We start from the raw sequence: 20259 nt of genomic DNA on the forward strand, positions 1-20259 counted from the left end.
GCTCTTTCCTCCACTTTGCCTCTGTCTCATCAAGTTGTTCTTCATTTTCCTCATTATCAGAGTCTCCATGAAACATATCCAATTGGGAAGCATCATCTAGACAAGGAGACAGCAGTTAGCTCTCAAATGCAGGGGACATAATGAATGTAGATATATGCTAAAAAGACAGGTATTGCAAAAAATCTTTACTTGTACTGCTTTCTCGAGCAACACATGTAAAATATTAAATACATTGCACTCACGGGTTAAAAACTTCCCACCCCTGCAAAGCCAGTACGAATCTCAGAACCAATGAAGATCAAACAAGATATTAAAACTAGTCAAGTTCCAACAAAATTCTCTTTGCCAGAAATCTCATCTCCTAAACAACTCAGATATACATTTCCAAGAAGTAAATTACATGCAGAATGTTTCCCCTCATTTAGATGCATCACAGATGGAGCCAGAACATTTAGCAAAACAGAGATGAAATACCCAGTGGAAATGTTTCCTATAAGAAGTTTTAGGCAGCATCACTTGACAAGATTAAAGCTATTTGGCCCGCTTTAAACAGCGAAAGGAACTAAAGCAAGATACTCAAGCATTCTATAGACAGAGTCTTTGTTGCTTATGTATATGTAAACCACATTCTTATTTAAATATACAAGGTAACTTAGTAGCCAAGAGAAGATTAATATTAAATTTACCATCTATTTACAACTGCCACAGTCCACTGCTTATTCCTTACTGGCATTAAAAACTAGAAGATATTCCACATGCATAATCTGAATGCACATGTCTGGCAGTCTTTAGCCTATTCCCTTACAAATAAGCAAGAATTATATAAAAGAAACAAACATCAGTACACAAAGAATTTTCCCCCAGCACATTAAGTTGTGCTCTGCTTTATCCAAGGAAAACCTTAAAGTAAATTCAAAACTGTCCAAAAGAATAATTTCAAGTATTTCCAAGAGAAATAAAATCGGAATTCTGTAGGTTTTTTTCATTTGTCCAACTGAGCACTCCCCTTTCCCCTCCACATAGGCCATGGTAGTCACTCATAAGAGTTTAATTGGTCTGAGCTGACATGCAAAGAAAACATGGATATTTCAGGCGAGTGGAAGAATTCTAAAATCCAGCCAGAACAGACTACATTCTTTTCATTCCTCAGTGCATAGGAAACCTTGAATGACTCCTTTAAAGGAAAAATACTGGTGGAAACCGGATCTTGTCAGAGTAGTGTTGTCTTATGGGAATTCATAACAACATATAAAGAACTGCTAAAATGATTATTAGTATTTAACAAACTGGCTATGTCATGCCCCCCTCTAGTGGCTACATTCAGACAATAACGAAAAACCTACTATGGATTAAAAATCAATCAATCAATCAATCAGAAATGCTCTTTTAGCTCAAGTGGTAGAAGTTAGTTTGTGTCCTGCTGACAACTCATAAGGGGTCTTAATCAATACCTGATACCACCTCAGCTTGCCACAAGGTGAGCTTTTGGATTCCATCAGCTTCCTCTTAACTTTTCCTGAACTAAGCCTCTAGGAAAATGAAATACAGGTTCTCTATTCCATTTTAATGATGCACAGAGACTTAAAACCTAAAGTCTTTGTAACAGCTGCAATTAGAGACAAAATATTTCTTTTTACGTTAGTAGGAAAGCACGAATTCCCTGGAAGTGCTTGTTTCCATGAAGATAGTTTAAGTAATTTTTGGTCTTTAGACTTTCCAACCCGAAGTTATGCTGTGACCTGGGACTCAAGAGGGGAAGCTAGAGTGAGTTCCTAGCCCCAGTTACCAAATAAATGGGTTTTTTGGTTGTTGTTGGTTTTTTTTGTTTTTTAAATAAAGCTCACGATACATCTTACTACCATGAGCTTCATATTTAGATCCCTGTTGAAGTACATTTCATTCCCCCCTCCCTAGCTTTTGCTCTGTAATTAGAATATTAACATGCCAAAATTATACCTATGTTCTTCCACCTGAATTTTCTCATTCGTCCAGGGCCATCACTGTGCAGGTCTCCATCAGCAAGGTATCTTTCCTGGTACAAGCGTAACTGACGTTTGTCATCATCAAGCATTGCCTTCCTAGCATCAAAATCGAAGGGAGAGAATCATAGTTTAGTCTCATCATTCCAGATTATAACCCAAAAGATAAGAGTTTTAACATGTCACACACAGGGCAATGGTTGTGCATAACTACATCAATATTGGTACTGACATGTGTATTTTTTGTATTTGATTCTCCAGCTCCATATCAGTAGGGAGTTCTTCATCAATGATCTCCTCTTCATATTCATCCAGTTCTTCACCATCATATTCACTCTCACTTCCTATGTCACTCCCAGATAGCTCTGCCTCATCTTCCATGAAATCCTGCAGTTTTCTATAAAACAAGAATATATAAAGGAGTTACAAACAAACTGCTCAGCTGCATCATATGAATGTTGGAAAGTGAATTCTAACATGTTTTTACAACATTCCTAAGAGCAACAATATAAAATTTAAGTTTTCTGTATGACTCAATCATTAGATGTTTTTATGCACACAAATGTGGAAGATCTGCCAGTATACCTTCTCTTCAAACCAGCACCACCCAAGACTATGCCACTCCTAAGTTTTCTTGACACCTGCCCAGCTAGGCAGAGACGGTCACTTTTTCACTAGCAAAAATATGTATTATTGCTCTAAATCAGTGGTGCTTAACCTTTTTGTTTGGTGAACCGGATGGGCAGCACCATTTCCCTTTGTGGGCTGGATCTAGTGGGGCCCCATCCAGCCACACAGAGGGCAGAAAGGGGCAGCCTGACCCTGATCCAGCTGCGCAGTACAAAGGGGCTTGGGCCAGCCCCAACCTGGCCCCACAGGGTGGAAGGATTGTGATCCAGCCCCATGAGGGAAGAGGGCATGGCCTGGCCCCGCAAGAGGAAGGGGGCATGGCTTGGCCCTCCAGCCTCAAACCAGCTGCATAGAGGGAGGCAATGTGGCCAGCCCTGCAGAAAGAAGGGAGCATGGCCTAGCCCCAACCTAGTCAGGTGGCAGGAAAACGGCACAACCCAAACTCATGGAGAGAAGGGGGTGCAGCACAGCTCCAACCTAGCCTTGCAGAGGGAAGGGGAAGTGACGTGGCTCCCATTTGACTATACAGAGAAAAGGATCACAGCCTGGTTCCAACTCAACCCACCGGGCTTGGGATTTTGGCAGTAGCAGTTAATGCTGCCACTGTTCCCCCATCACCAAATTTTCCAACCCATGGGGAGCCTCACAGGCCAGACTGTAAGGCTCCCTGGGCCTCATTTGGCCCGCAAGCCAGAGATTGAGCACTCTGCTCTAAATAAAAGTTAAGACATGAGAAATATGAAGAGCAGTCCTATTTCAACAAGAAAAAAAGAGAAAAGCATATGTTACTTTTACCTTGATCTACTGCTCTTTCTTATAAAAGGTTATGCATGCCCCAGTTGCTTGTCCAAGTTAAGAGCTATGCAGCTAATTCATATAAAATGACAGTGCCAAAGCAAAAAGAAATGACTTTCAAAGCTAACCCCTCACAGGCACATATATGTCCTCTTGATAAGCGAGACACCCATCCTCAATTTTTTTTCAGAAACTGCAGACTGTTTCTAATAACATCAATAGTTATTTGCAGGCAATTCAGAGACAGGTGTACTTACAATTTTTTCTTCAAGCCCTGTCTTTGTCTTAACAGTTCTTCTTCATCATCATCACTAACTTCTGCTTCCTCATTATCACAATCTTCACTTCCCTCATCTCCTTCACTTTTTTCATCCTGTAAATCAATGAGACAGTTTTCAGAAATTCCTACAGCATTTCAGTGGATTGTTTACTCCTCCTAACCTTACCTTCCTTTGCTTGGCAGTGATTAAGCAACACAATGTTTCAGTCTAATTTTCAGTGATTCTCAACCAAAGTTGTTGCTACACCCTGGGGTGCTATAATATGTTAGTGTTGTGTGGGTAAATGCACATATTGGATTTGTCCTATGACAAAGCCTTTTATCCTGGGATTCTACAGATGTACAAGCCCATCATTGTCCCACTTTAAGTACCTGTGAAATATCGGAGATAACAACTGTTCCCTGGGATAACTGAGACAAATCTGAGTTAACTGACATTCAGGCTACATGAAAACAATTGCCCTACATCTATTTTGATGCAAGTCAAAGCCCAGGACAAATCAGACCTGGGATAAACTAGATGTCTGTTTTTACCTTTAGGTGTGCAAATGATTCACAAATGTAACCCTGGCGATGGTGCTACCCGCAGCCTTGTTCAAATTTGTGGGATCCTGGGGTGCCAGTAGGTCTCAATCTACTCCCACTCAGTCTACAGGCTGGGAGCACACCCTAAATAACTATTTACAATACTTTAATATTTACAGTAATAACTGAGAGAGTGACAAATTTGACACCCCACAAATAACAAACAAAATATTTTCAATTAGCTCAATAATAATCTATACCAGCAGATAAAGCAAATACTTATCATATAACAAAAGCAATTATGTTATCAACTTTAACACTCAGGCAACTTATGACAGGTATATACACTTAATCAACCAGGTCTCCACAAAATCACTCTCCCTGCAGCAAAGTAGCCCACTGTGGAGTGGCTGCAGTGGAGCCCCAGAGAGCGGTGCTTGGTCTGCCTCAGAAGAGGGGTGGCAATGCTGTGGTCTGGACAGAAGGTGGGGTGCCTGTCAGGACCTCAGGTGTGGCTGCTCCGGAGACTAGTGTTTCTTCCCTTTTCCAGTCTTTCCTGGGTGCCTGCAATCGACCACACCATTCCCAGACACTTCCCAAGGCAGCTCCCCTGTGCTTGGCACCTGGAGTGCCCCTTCTCAGCTGTACTTTACTGAGCTCTGCTGGAGCTCCCACACAGCCACAATTCCCTGCTGCTTTCTCTAGCTCTCCCAGAAAACCTCCTCTAGCAACCCCTGTATCTAATTCCCTCCCCAGGACTCCCTGCACTCAGGGATCTTAGGAGTGGGGAAGGGAACCCATATGCACAACCTCTGCTCCTTTAGTAAAGGATACCAGGCAATCCTGGGTACTCAGTAGCTGGTGGCTCCTCTGCCCTCAGTAGCAGCTCACTTAGTCACAATTCTTCTGCCAGTCATCCTCTCAGAAGCACTTGTCCTGGTAGCAGCCTCCTCAGAAGCAGCCCTTCTCAGAACAGCTTCAGCTCCCCTCTCCCCAGCTAGTCTCCCCCGCTTTTTCCCAGGCTTCCCACCCTGGAGTTACAGCTGTCCAATCTCATGCATGCATTCTATGTGCACAGCCTGCTGCAGATCCTTGTTCCAAGAGTGCAAACACCCTGACTGAGCTTAAAAGCTCTGGGGAAACCCTTCAGCACCTTTACAACAAGATAAATCCAGAGATTTCAAATAGGAATCAACTGTGTTAAAAACATTCTGCCCTGTTGTGGTCTTTTTAAAGTCATTTGCAACAGAAGAACTGCTCCAATATTTTTCCATAGTCACAGAACAACTGAACGCTAAAGAACTGGCATTTTCTAAGGGGTGCCTTGAGTCTAAAAAGATTCAGAACCGCTTGACTATTTTTTCAGAGAACCGTGGCATTTAACTAGCACACTTGCATTTGATTTTAAGAATGTCTTAAACTAACTGAAAGATTGCTCTGCCAACAGAATCATTAACTTATTCTGGAAGATGAGACATCCTGCATAAATGGCTGCAGATTAAAAAAGACATTGACAAAAAGAATGCTTTCAGCCAGTCTTGTAGTTACATTTCTTTCAAACTCACCTCTTCATTCTCAAATGCATTGTCATCTGTTAAGAGCTGAAAGTCACCAAATTCTTCCTCCTGCTCCTCTTCATCTTCCCCTTCCCTACAAAAACCACATACCTTTAGATGATACTCAGCAGTGGATATGCAAGATGCCATAACAGGATTATAACCATTTAAGCTGGGCTTGCCACGCAATCATGTCCTGTGACTCTCGAAGACAGAATACTGACCTGTCTGTTGGGAAGGATCCTGAACAAAGTGCTAGTGCTTCTGCCATTGGATCTTCTGCGTCACTCTCTTTCTCTGGCTTAGAGGACACGGAAGATGCCCATGTCGGAGAAGCCGCTACAGAGAGGTACAAGAGGACAACTTATTAGACAACTTCTTTAATCATCCCTTTGGAATGATAGCAAGGGTATACATAGCAGAAGGCTATATTTTGCATTAAAGTAATCATCTCATTTACAGTATCTGACCTAGGTCAGAAACCCCTGTAGAACATGGCACAGTGCTACATCAATGTACCCTGAATGTCTTGGAAAATATTGTGTGCCTGAAGATGCTAACCAGTTCCAGGACTACAATTCTGAGCAGTTCCAAACACCATATTGCACAGTACTAGCAAGAACTAAAGGATTTGTTAATATGAAACTTCAATTAAAGTTAATCTAAAGTTAAGCACAAACAGTGAAGTCACCAAGCAGAATCAGGACCTACTCTGAGAGACAAATTTTCCGGAACACAGATTGAGCAGTTCTTCCATGTTCTGCTTTTTGCCACTGCTAGAATTTGGAGTGCGCTCTCCATGGCTGCTGAACTGTCCAGAACACAAATCCAATAATTCATCCATGTTGGCATCCATTGCATTCTCATCCATGCTAGCCAGAGTCAGACGATGCTTTGAGGACTGGTATTTATTCCTGTGGTGCCCAACATTCAGGAACCTGAAAATAAACCTTTAGCTAAAAATTATCAATTACAATTTAACATCGGCCACATCTTAGTGAATTCCGCCTTTCCATATATACAGGGAGTTTGTCTTTAAAGTCTAAAAAATACTCCCACAAAGTTTTAAAACAGTCATATCGTGACATTGTGAGAAAAATGTGATCTAGAGTCAGAGAGAGGTAATTCGTGTAAATGGTTCTTTAACTGCAAGTCTTCCAAGCCCAAACTAGAAGAGGAAAATTCAGTTTGGTTTCCCATATCATGTTACCAATAGTAATGATTCTGTCACTAGAATGTAACTATTCTGGTGATGAACAAAGGCCAAATACAATGCACGTTCAAGTCTTAGCAGGTAATACTAGCAGTCTGGTAGATTCAGAAAGCTTTGTTACATAACTTTCTGATTTTAGCCACATTTTGATAAAATCAACACTGAAACCCGAAAGACAGAAAGTAGATCTTCAATCCAGATATATTTCCATCCAGATACACAATCCAGATGTACGGTATTTGTTTTCGGTTTCTTAAGGATAAAAGAAAAAGGCAAATTTTAAAATACAAGCTACAAATTTGTGATGGAAGAGTTGTGTGGGAGAGAGAGAGAGAGAGAGAGAATGCTGTCATATTTATAATGCAATAGACCAGATGTTTCCATTTTCAATGTTAAAGAGCTTTTAACAGAGGCAAAAGCACTGTGTAACAGTTCCCCGAGGCAACGTGCAACATAAAAGGCCAATTATTTATCTATGCCTCGCCACATAACCCAAGAGCATAACACTAAATATCTCACAAGCTGATTGGTGTACTGATGTTAGTACACAATAGAACAACAGCCAGTATACACCACAAACCTACCCATCTGCATCAAGCAATTGACTCTGAGTATCATCTTCCAGAGAAAACTGAAACTGAGACTCTCCAGCTCCTGGAAATAAACTCTTGGGCTCAGGAGAGGCATTATACAGATCCTGGGAATCCTCTATGGGCAGGGAGGGCTCAGATATCTTTCCAGAACTCTAATTGGAAATAAATAAAAAGTCTTTAGTTATTTTTAAATACTTCATCTTTTTATAATCCTGAAAGTTAGAAGCAAAACCATAGTTAATATTCATGGCAAAGGCCAAGAATTTTTGTGGGTGATACCTTTTATTGAATTAAATGCATGGTTGGGATTAGACGTAAAAAAAGCTTTTGGGTACAACAGTGTCTTTCCTTGGACCGTGGTAATCTTTATGGTAGTGTTGGAGTGATGTAGCTGTGATAGCTCACTGTCATCTTACAGGCAGATCATAGTACAGGCTAAAAATGATGTCAGTAAGCATCCATAAATCTGATACACACCATTCAGAACTCACTATTGTGAGATATAGGAGGAATGAAATCCTTTTTTGGATCAAACATGAACAATTATAATTAACAATGAAAAGCCATTGCCGACTAATCCAATTGACGTTTTAGACATTTTTAAAATTGTAGTTGTCAAGTCAGCATGCTCCCCTGGGTCATTCCAAAGGGTAGGTTCTACGTCTACTTTTGTGTATTCCAGGAAGGATTAGCATTTCTGAAACCCCAATTAACCAAAGGTGTTGGTAAGTATTTGTTAAGATGACCTTCTAGAGATACAAAAGGAAACTGGAATTCTGTTTGATAGAAACATAAAGAGTTATAAACGATTACAAACAAAGGGACATACCTTGGAAGCAGAGCTGATAAAGCTAGCTTTGAAAAAACCTGGAGATGGTGACCTAAAACCTCCTGCCGCAGGCAGAAAGTTTCCTCCACGTGCCAGTTTGTTGCAAGGCTGGTACGATGGAATCATAGAGCCAATCAACTCGAAGCTGCTGTTGTGGCTGTTTTCTTTTGCCAAAGTTGGCAGAGAAAATGAATCGTCATCTTCTAAAGAAGAAAGCAACTGTTTAAGGCAGGAACGGGCAACTATTTCAGCTAGAGGGCTGCTTAACAAGTTTTGGTGAGCAGTCGATGGCCACATGGGTTGCCCGCCTCCCGCCCGGTTGCTATATTGGGACCAGAAGTCCCATCCCCTAACCTTGCCACTGGACGACCCTCCCCTTACCCCCAGAAATACTTCTTTTGCAAGGGGAGAGTTGCCAGAACAAGAAAAAAAAAAACAAGTCATACACTAAAACTCAAACACCTGCTATAACATATTTTAATTTTATTACAAAAAATATTTGTTATGATTTGTGTACTATATCTCTCTCTATATATCTATAAATAAATAGATAAATAAATAGAGAGAGAGAAGGGGTTGCATAGTAACTCTAAAATAGTATTACTCTTGTATAGTATGTGTGGGGGGGGCACAGAATATGTGAGGGGGGTGTAAGTCAGGGGGATGTGGGGCAAGGTATATGTGAGGTTTGTGGGGTGAGGGAGGGGGGCGGAGATGACCTTCTAGAGATACAAAAGGAAACTGGAATTCTGTTTGATAGAAACATAAAGAGTTATAAACGATTACAAACAAAGGGACATACCTTGGAAGCAGAGCTGATAAAGCTAGCTTTGAAAAAACCTGGAGATGGTGACCTAAAACCTCCTGCCGCAGGCAGAAAGTTTCCTCCACGTGCCAGTTTGTTGCAAGGCTGGTACGATGGAATCATAGAGCCAATCAACTCGAAGCTGCTGTTGTGGCTGTTTTCTTTTGCCAAAGTTGGCAGAGAAAATGAATCGTCATCTTCTAAAGAAGAAAGCAACTGTTTAAGGCAGGAACGGGCAACTATTTCAGCTAGAGGGCTGCTTAACAAGTTTTGGTGAGCAGTCGATGGCCACATGGGTTGCCCGCCTCCCGCCCGGTTGCTATATTGGGACCAGAAGTCCCATCCCCTAACCTTGCCACTGGACGACCCTCCCCTTACCCCCAGAAATACTTCTTTTGCAAGGGGAGAGTTGCCAGAACAAGAAAAAAAAAAACAAGTCATACACTAAAACTCAAACACCTGCTATAACATATTTTAATTTTATTACAAAAAATATTTGTTATGATTTGTGTACTATATCTCTCTCTATATATCTATAAATAAATAGATAAATAAATAGAGAGAGAGAAGGGGTTGCATAGTAACTCTAAAATAGTATTACTCTTGTATAGTATGTGTGGGGGGGGCACAGAATATGTGAGGGGGGTGTAAGTCAGGGGGATGTGGGGCAAGGTATATGTGAGGTTTGTGGGGTGAGGGAGGGTGGCGGGATGCGAGGACCCCCCCGACACTTCCCCACATGGCGTGCAGCAGCAGGAGGCAGGGGCACTCTGAGCACTTGTGCCCCGAGTAGGTGCTGGCACCCAGCAGCGCACAGCTCTGGCCAGCACTGTGCATTGGGGCGAAGTGTGCATCTGCATGGTCGGGAGAGAGTTTAGACAAGCTTTCAAGTAGAACATAGCTGCTTTTAATCAAAAATATCCTTGTTTCTTGCGTATTTCCTGGACCATCAGGGTTACAACATCACTTCAGTGCTACCCTGTTCCTGTTAGCTTTAATTTTTTTAAGCATCTGGTCACATTTAAGCCTTCTCTGCCACCCTTTACATGATCTTTACCTTCCTCTGACTAATTCTGTATTTAAAGAACCTCATCTTACTTTCACTTATAGATATTGCTTGTTGCAGTTTATTTTGTCTTAATCATCTCAATGTTGTCCCTATATTTTTGCACTATTTTTGTCATCCTTAGCAATGCATCCTTTTTTTGAAAGGTGGGGGGGGTGTGCTTATTTATTTTGCAAATATTCCCCTTTTTATTTTCAGGTCATTAAAGGTATTCTGATGCTGCTATCTTGGTCTTAAAACTTTCTATTTTTCCTGTGCAGTGAGAGAGTATGATCATGCCAAAAGACCTGCACACCTCAGTATGTCACACTAAATTTCAAATCCCATGGTATGTTATAGCTTGTGTGGCACTATCAATTCTGTTAAAATATCAACTCAGATGACATTTTATACATCAGCTCCAAGCCAGGGCCCACATACTAAAGTACAATCTAGCATCACTCCGATCTCAGTTTCTTTTCTGATATAGCAAGTGAATGAGCCACTGGTTTTTTTGATACTAGAAGTGGCACAGAAAAATGTCACAGTCCAACTACAAGTGTGTGACAGCAAGACTCACATAATTGGGAATCCAGGTACAGGAATGTGCAAAAATCACTTGTTTATCAAAACCGCTAATCCCAAAAGAAATGCAAGCAATATGCAGCAGTTGCACTTTACCTAATTTGCTAGGCCTTTTGTCTGGAGCTTCCTCCATCTCGGTTTTTTCATCAGGAATGGAATATCTGCAATTTAAAAATAATGTGTGACAAAACTGTTATTCAGCGCAAAACTGCCAGACCTTGCCTGAAAAAAAATGTTCTTAGCTGCAATATGAAAGTGGATTCTTCAGGCAAATGACAGAGATACCCATTTACTTGTATATGAAAACAGTTTGCATACACAGCTGTTTGGATTGTGAAAAATAGGGGAAAAATTCTAAAAGTTACATCCTGTCCATCTGCTGTATCTAAGAGAACCAACAGGCATTTTTGTTTTTAACACAGTGCAACTGAGACAGGCTGGGATCACCCTTTCTTACCCCAGTTTGGAGGAGTTGTCCTTGAACAGTATCAGTGTGGACTCTGTTGAAGGAGGTTTGGAGACAGAATCACAATGCACAGACTTCTCCACCCGTTCTTCATCAACTGATTCTTTGTCAGTTTCTTTATCTCCATCATCAGTACCCTTCTCTTCCAACTCATTTTCTTCCTCTGCCTCACCAAGAAGAAAGTCCACAGTCTAAAACACCCAATATACATCCATGTAATCAGACAGCAAAGAAGTATTTTTTACTCAGCTGCTCAACTGTGTACTTTCATACACAAAGTTCTAACAAAAATTGGGCAGGGGAATTGAAAGAAATGCCCAGTTCTCAGACTTCTCTATTCCACCTTATGCAACCTAGGTACAGACGGGTCTTTGAATAGCTAAGCCATTTTGATCCTTTTAAAACATCCATGACTGATGCTTCCAAATCTGAGATCAACCAGGTGATTTCAATTAAGTGTTCATACATCCTACTGAAACTTACCCACTCCCAATCAGGAGCTCAAGATACTAGCATCACTCAATATGGCAAGGTTTTTATAGGCTTTTGTTTAATTAGCTAAATGATATGGGATGAGGGCTTCACTCCACTGAAGGATCAGATATTGCTCAATCCACAAGGTGCAAACTGCAGAATTAATTATTTGAACCAATATGGCTAAAGCAACATTTCATCTAAGCAGCAAGAAAGGTCTGAATTGTCAAAAGGTTTGACCCACCACTAAAGGAATATAATAACTACTGCAAAAACAGTGATCAGATATCTTTGTTGTTTTAAAATAAGTTTGAACTAGTGTAGGAATGGCAAAGAAAACTAAACAAGAGAACAGTGTTAAAAACAGTGAGGGGCAACTAAAACCCTGAGGGTCTTATAGTAATTTGCAATTTAAAAACAAAACTAAAACCACTTGGCTCTATTTGGCAATTCCCCAATATTAATGCTGTGCAAGTCTGATTTCTTTCATTTCCTTGTTAATTAATTAGGAGGAATCAGACCTGAGAAGTTGACTAAGTTATGTAAAAATATGGTATACAGACCTCATGGTTGCCTTCCTCCTCCTCCGACTCATCTGTCATCTCCTCTTCTTCCTCCTCCTCCTCCATGTCCTCATTATCCAGTTTAAACAGTGCTTGCCGCTTCTGCCGTTCCTCAATCCTGCGGAGTTTCATGGCCTCCTGTAGTTTAGCCTTCAGCACTTGTAGCTTTTCACCTGGGCAGAAGTGAATAAATGAATATATTAGATGCACTACAATGAATCCTTAAAACTTTACTGCCTTCAAGCATTCAATTTAATAGAACTACACTCACAGAAAGAAGATTAAAGGCAATGATGCTTTATTTTATAAAAGGTTTTCTGAATTGATCTACTGGCTAGAAGAGCTAAACCTAGCCTGAATAAGCTCCATTTAGAGAGGAAACATAATCTTATGAATTATCAAGGAGATTCCTCATTACCCACAAATGCCACTGGCACAGCTCTGTAAAACCAGTATAAGGGCTTTCTTCCCATTGTGTCTTATAGGAACAATGGCTTCCACTTAACCAAAGATGATTTAATAAGACATATAAAATAATTAAAAGCAGCTAGCTAGAATGGATGCATGCCTATAGGACCTACCAAATTACCCCTCTCCTTTACCATTTAAATAATAGGTAAATCAGATTAGTTTTCAGGATTTTTTTTTTAATTTGTAAATGCTTACAAGTAAAATATGTTACAAAACCCATCTGCATGAAGAATTGCAAGAGAAAAAAATATTGCTATTAAATATAAACAACACATGAAGGATGATCTACAGATTGCATATAGATCTATTTGTTCTCTATATCTATTTACATCAGACATTTAGAGTGCATCAGGATGAAGAAAATTTCAGAGCCAGCAGCCAGAATTCTAGCTGAGAGCCACCTGTTTCCCAATAGCCAGCCCCCTTTTAAGATTTTTACATGCCCAACTGATCAAAAAAATATAACTGGAACAAGATGGGTTGTGTACACACAGATTTTTTTCATTTTAGTTTAGATTTTTGAAGGGAAATAAATACAGTGCCCACCCCTTCCTCCCCCACAACCCACAAATCTGAAGTAAGAGAATCTGAATGCTTTTGCTCTTAAGTAATTTTCTCACTTATAACATTTCATTCTGAAACTGATGCAGGACTGTAGGTAATTGCAACGTGCTCAGCACTTTAGATGAAAGAAGTTTAGACCATTCTTCCTCAAAATCAAAATGTGCCATAAACCTACACCTTATTATCTAACAGAGTTTCATAGTTGGTAGGGTCGGAAGGGACCTGAGGAGATCATCTAGTCCAACCCCCTGCTGTGGCAGGAAAGAGTACTGGGGACAAACGAAGCTGGCCAGATGTTCGTCCAGCCTTTTTTTTAAAGACCCCCAGGGTAGGAGCCAGCACCACTTATTTTGGAAGTTGGTTCCAGGTCCTAGCCGCCCCGACTGTGAAATAGTGCCTCCTAATGTCTAGCCTGAAACTACCCTCCGCTAGCTTGTGTCCATTGTTTCTTGTAACTCCTGGGAGTGCTCAAGGGAACAGGGACTCTCCCAATGCCTGCTGGTCCCCCTTGGCTAGTTTGTAGACTGCCACTACTCCTGTAGGGAGCAGACCAGGAAAGCCAAGGCTGCAACTGAACTCCACTTAGCTTTGAGCATCAAGGACAATAAAAAGTCCTTTTTCAGATATGTGGGGAGCCGGAGGAAAAGCAGGGGCAACACTGGACCCCTGCTGAAGCAGATGGGGCAACTGACGCCCAGGAAAAAGCCAACCTATTAAATAGGTACTTTGCGTCAGTCTTTCATCAGTCCCATGGGACGCCCATGCCTGCTACAGGGCCAGGAAGTCCGGGTGAGGGTGATTCCCTGCCCTCCTTTAATGCTGACTTTCTGAAGGAACATCTTGAGAAGCTGGATACCTTCAAGTCAGCCGGCCCTGACAATCTTCACCCCAGGGTACTCAAGGAGCTGGCGAGCATCATAGCCCAGCCTCTAGCACGGATAATATTTTGCTTAACCAAAAAAAAAAACCCTTCTTTCTGGGACTGTTTTTAATTTTCATCTTTAAAACGTGCAACTTTCACCAAAAAAGGAGCAAATTTTATCGCTCTATTTTCTATCTGTTCTGACTTGACATGTGTCAAACCCAAAAGTGAAGCCGGGTAGGCTGTGCCTGAGACCCACATTCTTCAGAGCACTGGGGAAAGGTATAAGCTAACCTTGATTGCTTTAGATCAGGGCTTAAATCCTCAACCTTAAACGAGCAAGAGAAATGATAACATAAAACCTGACTCCATGAAGGAAGTTGGGCTACATGGCCCAGTTCCGGCCTTATGATTCTGTGATTCTGCCTCACTCAGCCAGCTTCCACTTACTGGGGGTGGAGTTGGGGGGCAGGAATAATTTCCCTTGCTTCCTTTCTGGGCACCTTGGAATGTGAGAACAAGCCTGATTCTGATTTTCTGATTTGAGTTACACCACTGTAAAGCACTGGGCTGGCCCAAGTATGATCATGATGCAAGATCACAATCAGCCCTCATGGAGGAAATGGGTGTCTAAAATATCTGAACATGCATCTCACTGAGCCATAGTATTAGCTCAACATTCTTGTGTGCTGTATATTTGGAAATGATCCTGTGAAGTGAAGTGAAGCCCCCAAAACTAAGCCTATAACTTCTAGGCTTTGGTTTCAAAAGGGCAAACATTCTCTCAAGCAAATCCCGGGACATCATTCTCCCCCTGTACTCGGCCTTAGTGAGGCCATGGCTGGAGTACTGTGTCCAGTTTTGGGCTCCACGATTCAAAAAGCATGTGGAGAAGCTTGAGAGAGTCCAGAGAAGAGCCACGCGCATGATCAGAGGTCAGGGAAACAGACCCTACGATGACAGGCTGAGAGCCCTGGGGCTCTTTAGCCTGAAAAAGCGCAGGCTCAGGGGTGATCTGATGGCCACCTACAAGTTTATCAGGGGTGACCACCAGCATCTGGGGGAACGTTTGTTCACCAGAGCGCCCCAAGGGATGACGAGGTCGAATGGTCACAAACTACTTCAAGATCGTTTCAGGCTGGACATAAGGAAGAATTTCTTTACTGTCCGAGCCCCCAAGGTCTGGAACAGCCTGCCACCGGAGGTGGTTCAAGCGCCTTCATTGAACACCTTCAAGATGAAACTGGATGCTTATCTTGCTGGGATCCTATGACCCCAGCTGACTTCCTGCCCTTTGGGCGGGGGGCTGGACTCGATGATCTTCCGAGGTCCCTTCCAGCCCTGATGTCTATGAAATCTATGAAACTAGATCCCCTCTCAGCCTTCTCTTTTGGAGGCTGACAGGTTCAGGTCCCAGGCAGACAGAAAAAAAAAAAAATGAGACACCAAAAAATGCAGAGGAGATAGTGAATTTACTTTCACTAAGATAGAAGCATAAAGTTAACTTCAGGTCGAGCCTGGACTGCCAGGAAAGATATAAGATACTGCGTACTATTCACATTATCTGTCAGAGACAACATACTTATTTTTCAATACAATCCCTCCCTCTTCTCCCAGATATACCTGGCTTTGTGTAGACTGTTTCATCTACATTTTCTGCAGCCAATGTCACTGGCACCACGTCTGATTTTAGCTCCTCTTTTCCCTCAGAAGTGGTCTCTTTACGAATAATGTTCAAGTTTACAATCCGCTCGGTTTTTGGTTTGGCTGTCTGAAGAGTGTGCTTCAAGAAACGTGCCTTCAAAGCTTCCAGTTCTTTAAATAGATATTACATTTAGGGCCATCAATATAATACTTGCTCTTACCAAATACATGCAATGCAGCAAAGATATAAATAGTTGCAGTCACTTTTATACTTAGGCAAATCTCATTACAAATTATTCTTAGAAAAGTGATGTAATATTTCAGGATCAAATCCATAAAAATGGGGGGAGGGGGTCAATGTTGTTTGATTTGGAAGTATAAAGTAATACAGTGACCCAAGCTCAGGATATTCAAGTGGATACTCAAAGAAAGGTCAATGAATATAATATTTGGGTATTTGTTCCAATATTAGATTACTGTTAACTGAAAGCTTACAATAACTTGATTTATTCATTGGTGATTTGGGTATTATCATCCAATTTCATTAAAAGAGTCTCTATTCCCATAATCAGAGATATCCAGCATTCTATTGATATATCTATCTATGTTTAAATCCATGTTGAAAGTCGACAAATTTCTGGTTTTGGGCAGAGCCCATATATCTCTATAAACTTTAAAGAAAGCAGATGGTGCAGACTAAATGCTATTAATAAATATAAATGTAAAGTTTTACTACAATTATAGAATCTCAAACTACTAAGCAAAATCAAATTAATACAGAATCACCATCTACCATTGAAACAAACAGCCTACATTTTCAAACATGGGTGTCTAAATCTTTATTTAGAAAACTAAAGAGCAACCTATTATCCATCTGCTGTACAACCATGACTGCTAGTGAAATGAAGTGGAAGATTCTTATGCCCACCAGTTCTAAAAGTCAAGTCATATACTGGGCAACTAAAATCCTCAGATGCTCACCTTTAGGCACCAAGACTAAAAAATGTTGGCCCTCTTGGTGCCTATTTCCAGTATTAACTTATTTAACTGCAGGGAGATCTGTAGTAAACAAAATGTCACTACACTTCTTAATAAAAGTTTCATGGGTTTTTTTAAGCACCATAAGGTATCAGGCCTTCTGTTTTACATCTCATCTAAAAGAAAATGCCAACACCAGCACAAAGCGGAAACCTAAGTTCTGCTCAGAAGAAAGTATCTCCCCTTTCTGAACTGCTAACATCTAGCTGTTCCCAGAGGTCTGCCTTCTAAAGTGCCGATTTGACCTTGCTTAGCTTCTCGGATCTAGCAACAGGTAATGCGGTACCTTTGTTTGATTCAGGCTCATCAAGGTTAATAAAGGAATCCTTGTCAGAACAGAGTCTTGGTTTGACAGATAGGTCGACTCCCAGCTCCCGAAGTTTATCCAGCTTGGACTTCCTTACTTTTTCAGGCTGTGCCATTACCACTGAAGCCACCTGTTGAACAGGCTTGTCACATTCTACACCTGTTTTTTGCAGCTGGTCCTCTCTTTGTTCAAGGGCACTTGCTTCAGATGCCAAGGGAAGTTCACTCTCCATTTGCTCCCTACATTGACTACTCTGCAAGTCAGAAACCTGCTCTTCTGAATTAAAAGCAGTTGTTAGGCTCTTAAGAGTATCCAAGGCACCATCCTGTCTGTGCTTTTCATTACAATCTTCTGTCAGATTCTCCTCCACATCTGTGGAGGGTTCATCCGCAAAGGTGTCAATATTCTCATCGAGTCCTGTTTCCAGCTCCCTAGCTGTTGCTTGACCAGCCTCTGTCCGAGTGTCTTTGATATTCACACTTGAGGTCTCAGTGTCTGCACTTTCTTCATTTAGGCAGGGTTGATACTTAGTAGACCTATAAAGAGCAGAAAGCGAGTCGTAACCCAACATACACTTTCTCATCCTTAGCTTGACTGGCATGAGATGGGAGGGTAGGGGAAGGATGAGGGGGGAAAAGACTAAACCAAACAAGAGAAAGGAACAGTGGTAATTTCTATGTCTGCGTATAATGCTGCACTTAGTTACATGAAAAAACTAGGTCATTTCTACAATGCCAGTTAGAGTGGTTGTGGAAAGCAGGACATGAAGATTTTAAATGCCCAGTCTTTAGTTATTTAATAATTAATACATGATTCTTTTGTTTTAGGTTTATTTAAAGGAAAAAAGGTATTATATTTTGAACAAGGTTTAAGTACACATTATTAAATACCTTCTCAAATAAAATTTGACTTTGCATAGGGCAATGAGTTTTAAACCATAGCTATAAATTTGGATTTGAAGGACAGCATGGAATACCTTCACAAAAAATTTAGACTGGACTAATGACAACACATTGCTTTCAAGTTTTACTTCTTTATAGATTATGTAGCAAATAAACCCAGTTAGGGGAAATATTCTGTCATTATATACAAAACTAGCAGATCAGCCACTTCGAACTTTGGCTCTCAAACTATGGTCTTCAGACCACTGGTAATCCCCACATCCCAGACTTCTGGTCTGTGAATCGCTTCTTATTTTTCAGCTATTACACTACATTAAAATGATACTCAAGGAAATCCCTAATTTTGCATGAAAGTAGTTGCCACAGGTACCCCGATAGCAATACATGATTATAAACTGAAACAGAAACTACATACGAAGTAAATTACTCAAGCAAATCAAGAACCGGACATACAAGACAACATGAGACAGAAGAGTTCCTTACTTCAGCAATGCCATAGCATTTCCCTGACAAGCTGGTCTAGGTCTACGCTTGAAGAACTCATGTATGGTTTTGGTTTCAGGCACATGATATGGGAGCGACAGACATGATTCTACCAAAGGAAATAAGAGTCATTTTAGTCACGTACTGAAGCGGCAGGCATTTTCTCAAATATTCAGATGAGCTTGGCACAAGTATTTTGCAATCAAGAGATCCAACTAGACATGAAGAACAGAGCTTAACTCCAATATATAAAACATGTAGCTGTTGGACCTCTATCCAAACACCCACAAACTGCCCTGAAGAATAAGGCCTGCAACATGCCCAAGAACTCAGAATAAAGTGGACTGAGCTACCAGTAACAGAAGAACAAGACCCATTCTAATTACTTGGTATAACTAAGTGCCCAATACACATGAAGTCAGTTACTTCTAGTCCAGATTTAAACTTTAAAAAGAAGTCTCCAAGAGAGACTTTCAAAGTTGTTTAAAGACAAATTGTAGTTTCCAGAAAGAAATCATGCTTGCAATGAAATGCGTATTTTGATATAATCTCAGGAGAAACAGCTTTGTAGCTTATCTAATTTAAATTCTGAATACCACATATCAAGCAAGAACAAAGTCCACTGCTTTGATTGACACTCCTTTTCTGTTGCCTTCCTAAGGAAATTTCATCTTACATTTAACACAAGCGGTTCAGGTTTTACCTCTTACAAGTCTCTGGCTCTCACTATGCAGTTGTTTCATGGCTTCTTTACTTAACCTTGCTGCCTTCCGCTCCTGAGAGAGAGAAGAAAAAACAGGACTGAATATAGGCATAGTTCTACAATTTCAAAACAATGTTTTTGAAAAAGTTTTTCAAAAGGTTCCCCCCTCCCCACACACACACACTTTTTAAGCAGCAGGGAAACAGAAGAAAACAGAAATACTCTTTAAAATATGCTCGTCACACTGATTCCATTCTTGAGCACCAAGTAACACCTTCACATAAAATTAGTATTATGGAATAGTGAGAGTTAAAAGGAACTAAGAAGCCTAAAGAAATATTTTACCTTCCTCTTAGCTCTTTTCAATGTGGGTTCCTCATTCTCATCATCAAATACATGTTTATAATTTTGATCTTCAGAAAACAAATTCTTACCCTATAAAAATGGATTGATTAATTTCACTGCATAGCGAGGAGCTGTCAAAAGCAAAATGCAATAATGTTGTGCAATGATTTTCTGTATCATCGTAGTGAATTTCCATCTGCAAGCATTTTCAGAAACAGATATAAACATTATACTGCAAATTCTTCAACTGCCTCCACAACAATATTCTTTTTGGCACCTCCTATGACATTAGTGCTTAAAGAAGGGATTTCTGTTCCTACACCCATAGAAACAAGACATTAGGGGCTATTTTCTTCATGTAGAAGTGGAATTGCATCAGTGTCAACAAAAGATTGATATATGCGCTAAGGTACAAGAATAAATTAAGTTACCTTATGTTTTTTCACTTTGTCTTTCACTGCAGCTCTTATTGATTCTAGTGACTCTTCATCTTCAGGATGGGAATCATTTTCTTCCTCTAAATCATTATCAAAGAGTTCTTTGTCAGCAAGAAGACACCCACTATCATTAATAGAATTTTTCTCACCATTATCTTCCTGCTG

General features: G+C 40.7%; 1 protein-coding gene across 1 annotated transcript in view; it reads right to left on the minus strand.

Moving 5' to 3' along the window:
• CLSPN (claspin) overlaps positions 1 to 20259 on the minus strand; it is a 28435-nt gene that overhangs the window by 3428 nt on the left and 4748 nt on the right. The window contains exons 4-21 of the mRNA XM_006027003.3: positions 20089 to 20256; positions 19658 to 19747; positions 19313 to 19385; positions 18610 to 18718; positions 17204 to 17760; positions 15859 to 16050; positions 12339 to 12511; positions 11293 to 11492; positions 10932 to 10996; positions 9203 to 9405; positions 7563 to 7723; positions 6477 to 6703; positions 5990 to 6104; positions 5775 to 5859; positions 3662 to 3777; positions 2212 to 2376; positions 1957 to 2078; positions 6 to 96 (exon numbers count right to left, since the gene is read on the minus strand). Coding sequence (XP_006027065.1) covers positions 6 to 96; positions 1957 to 2078; positions 2212 to 2376; positions 3662 to 3777; positions 5775 to 5859; positions 5990 to 6104; positions 6477 to 6703; positions 7563 to 7723; positions 9203 to 9405; positions 10932 to 10996; positions 11293 to 11492; positions 12339 to 12511; positions 15859 to 16050; positions 17204 to 17760; positions 18610 to 18718; positions 19313 to 19385; positions 19658 to 19747; positions 20089 to 20256 — 2912 coding nt within the window. The remainder of the gene's footprint in view (positions 1 to 5; positions 97 to 1956; positions 2079 to 2211; positions 2377 to 3661; positions 3778 to 5774; positions 5860 to 5989; positions 6105 to 6476; positions 6704 to 7562; positions 7724 to 9202; positions 9406 to 10931; positions 10997 to 11292; positions 11493 to 12338; positions 12512 to 15858; positions 16051 to 17203; positions 17761 to 18609; positions 18719 to 19312; positions 19386 to 19657; positions 19748 to 20088; positions 20257 to 20259) is intronic.

This window comes from Alligator sinensis, unplaced genomic scaffold, assembly GCF_000455745.1.
Source record: "Alligator sinensis unplaced genomic scaffold, ASM45574v1 scaffold547_1, whole genome shotgun sequence".
NCBI classification, from domain to species: Eukaryota; Metazoa; Chordata; order Crocodylia; family Alligatoridae; genus Alligator; species Alligator sinensis.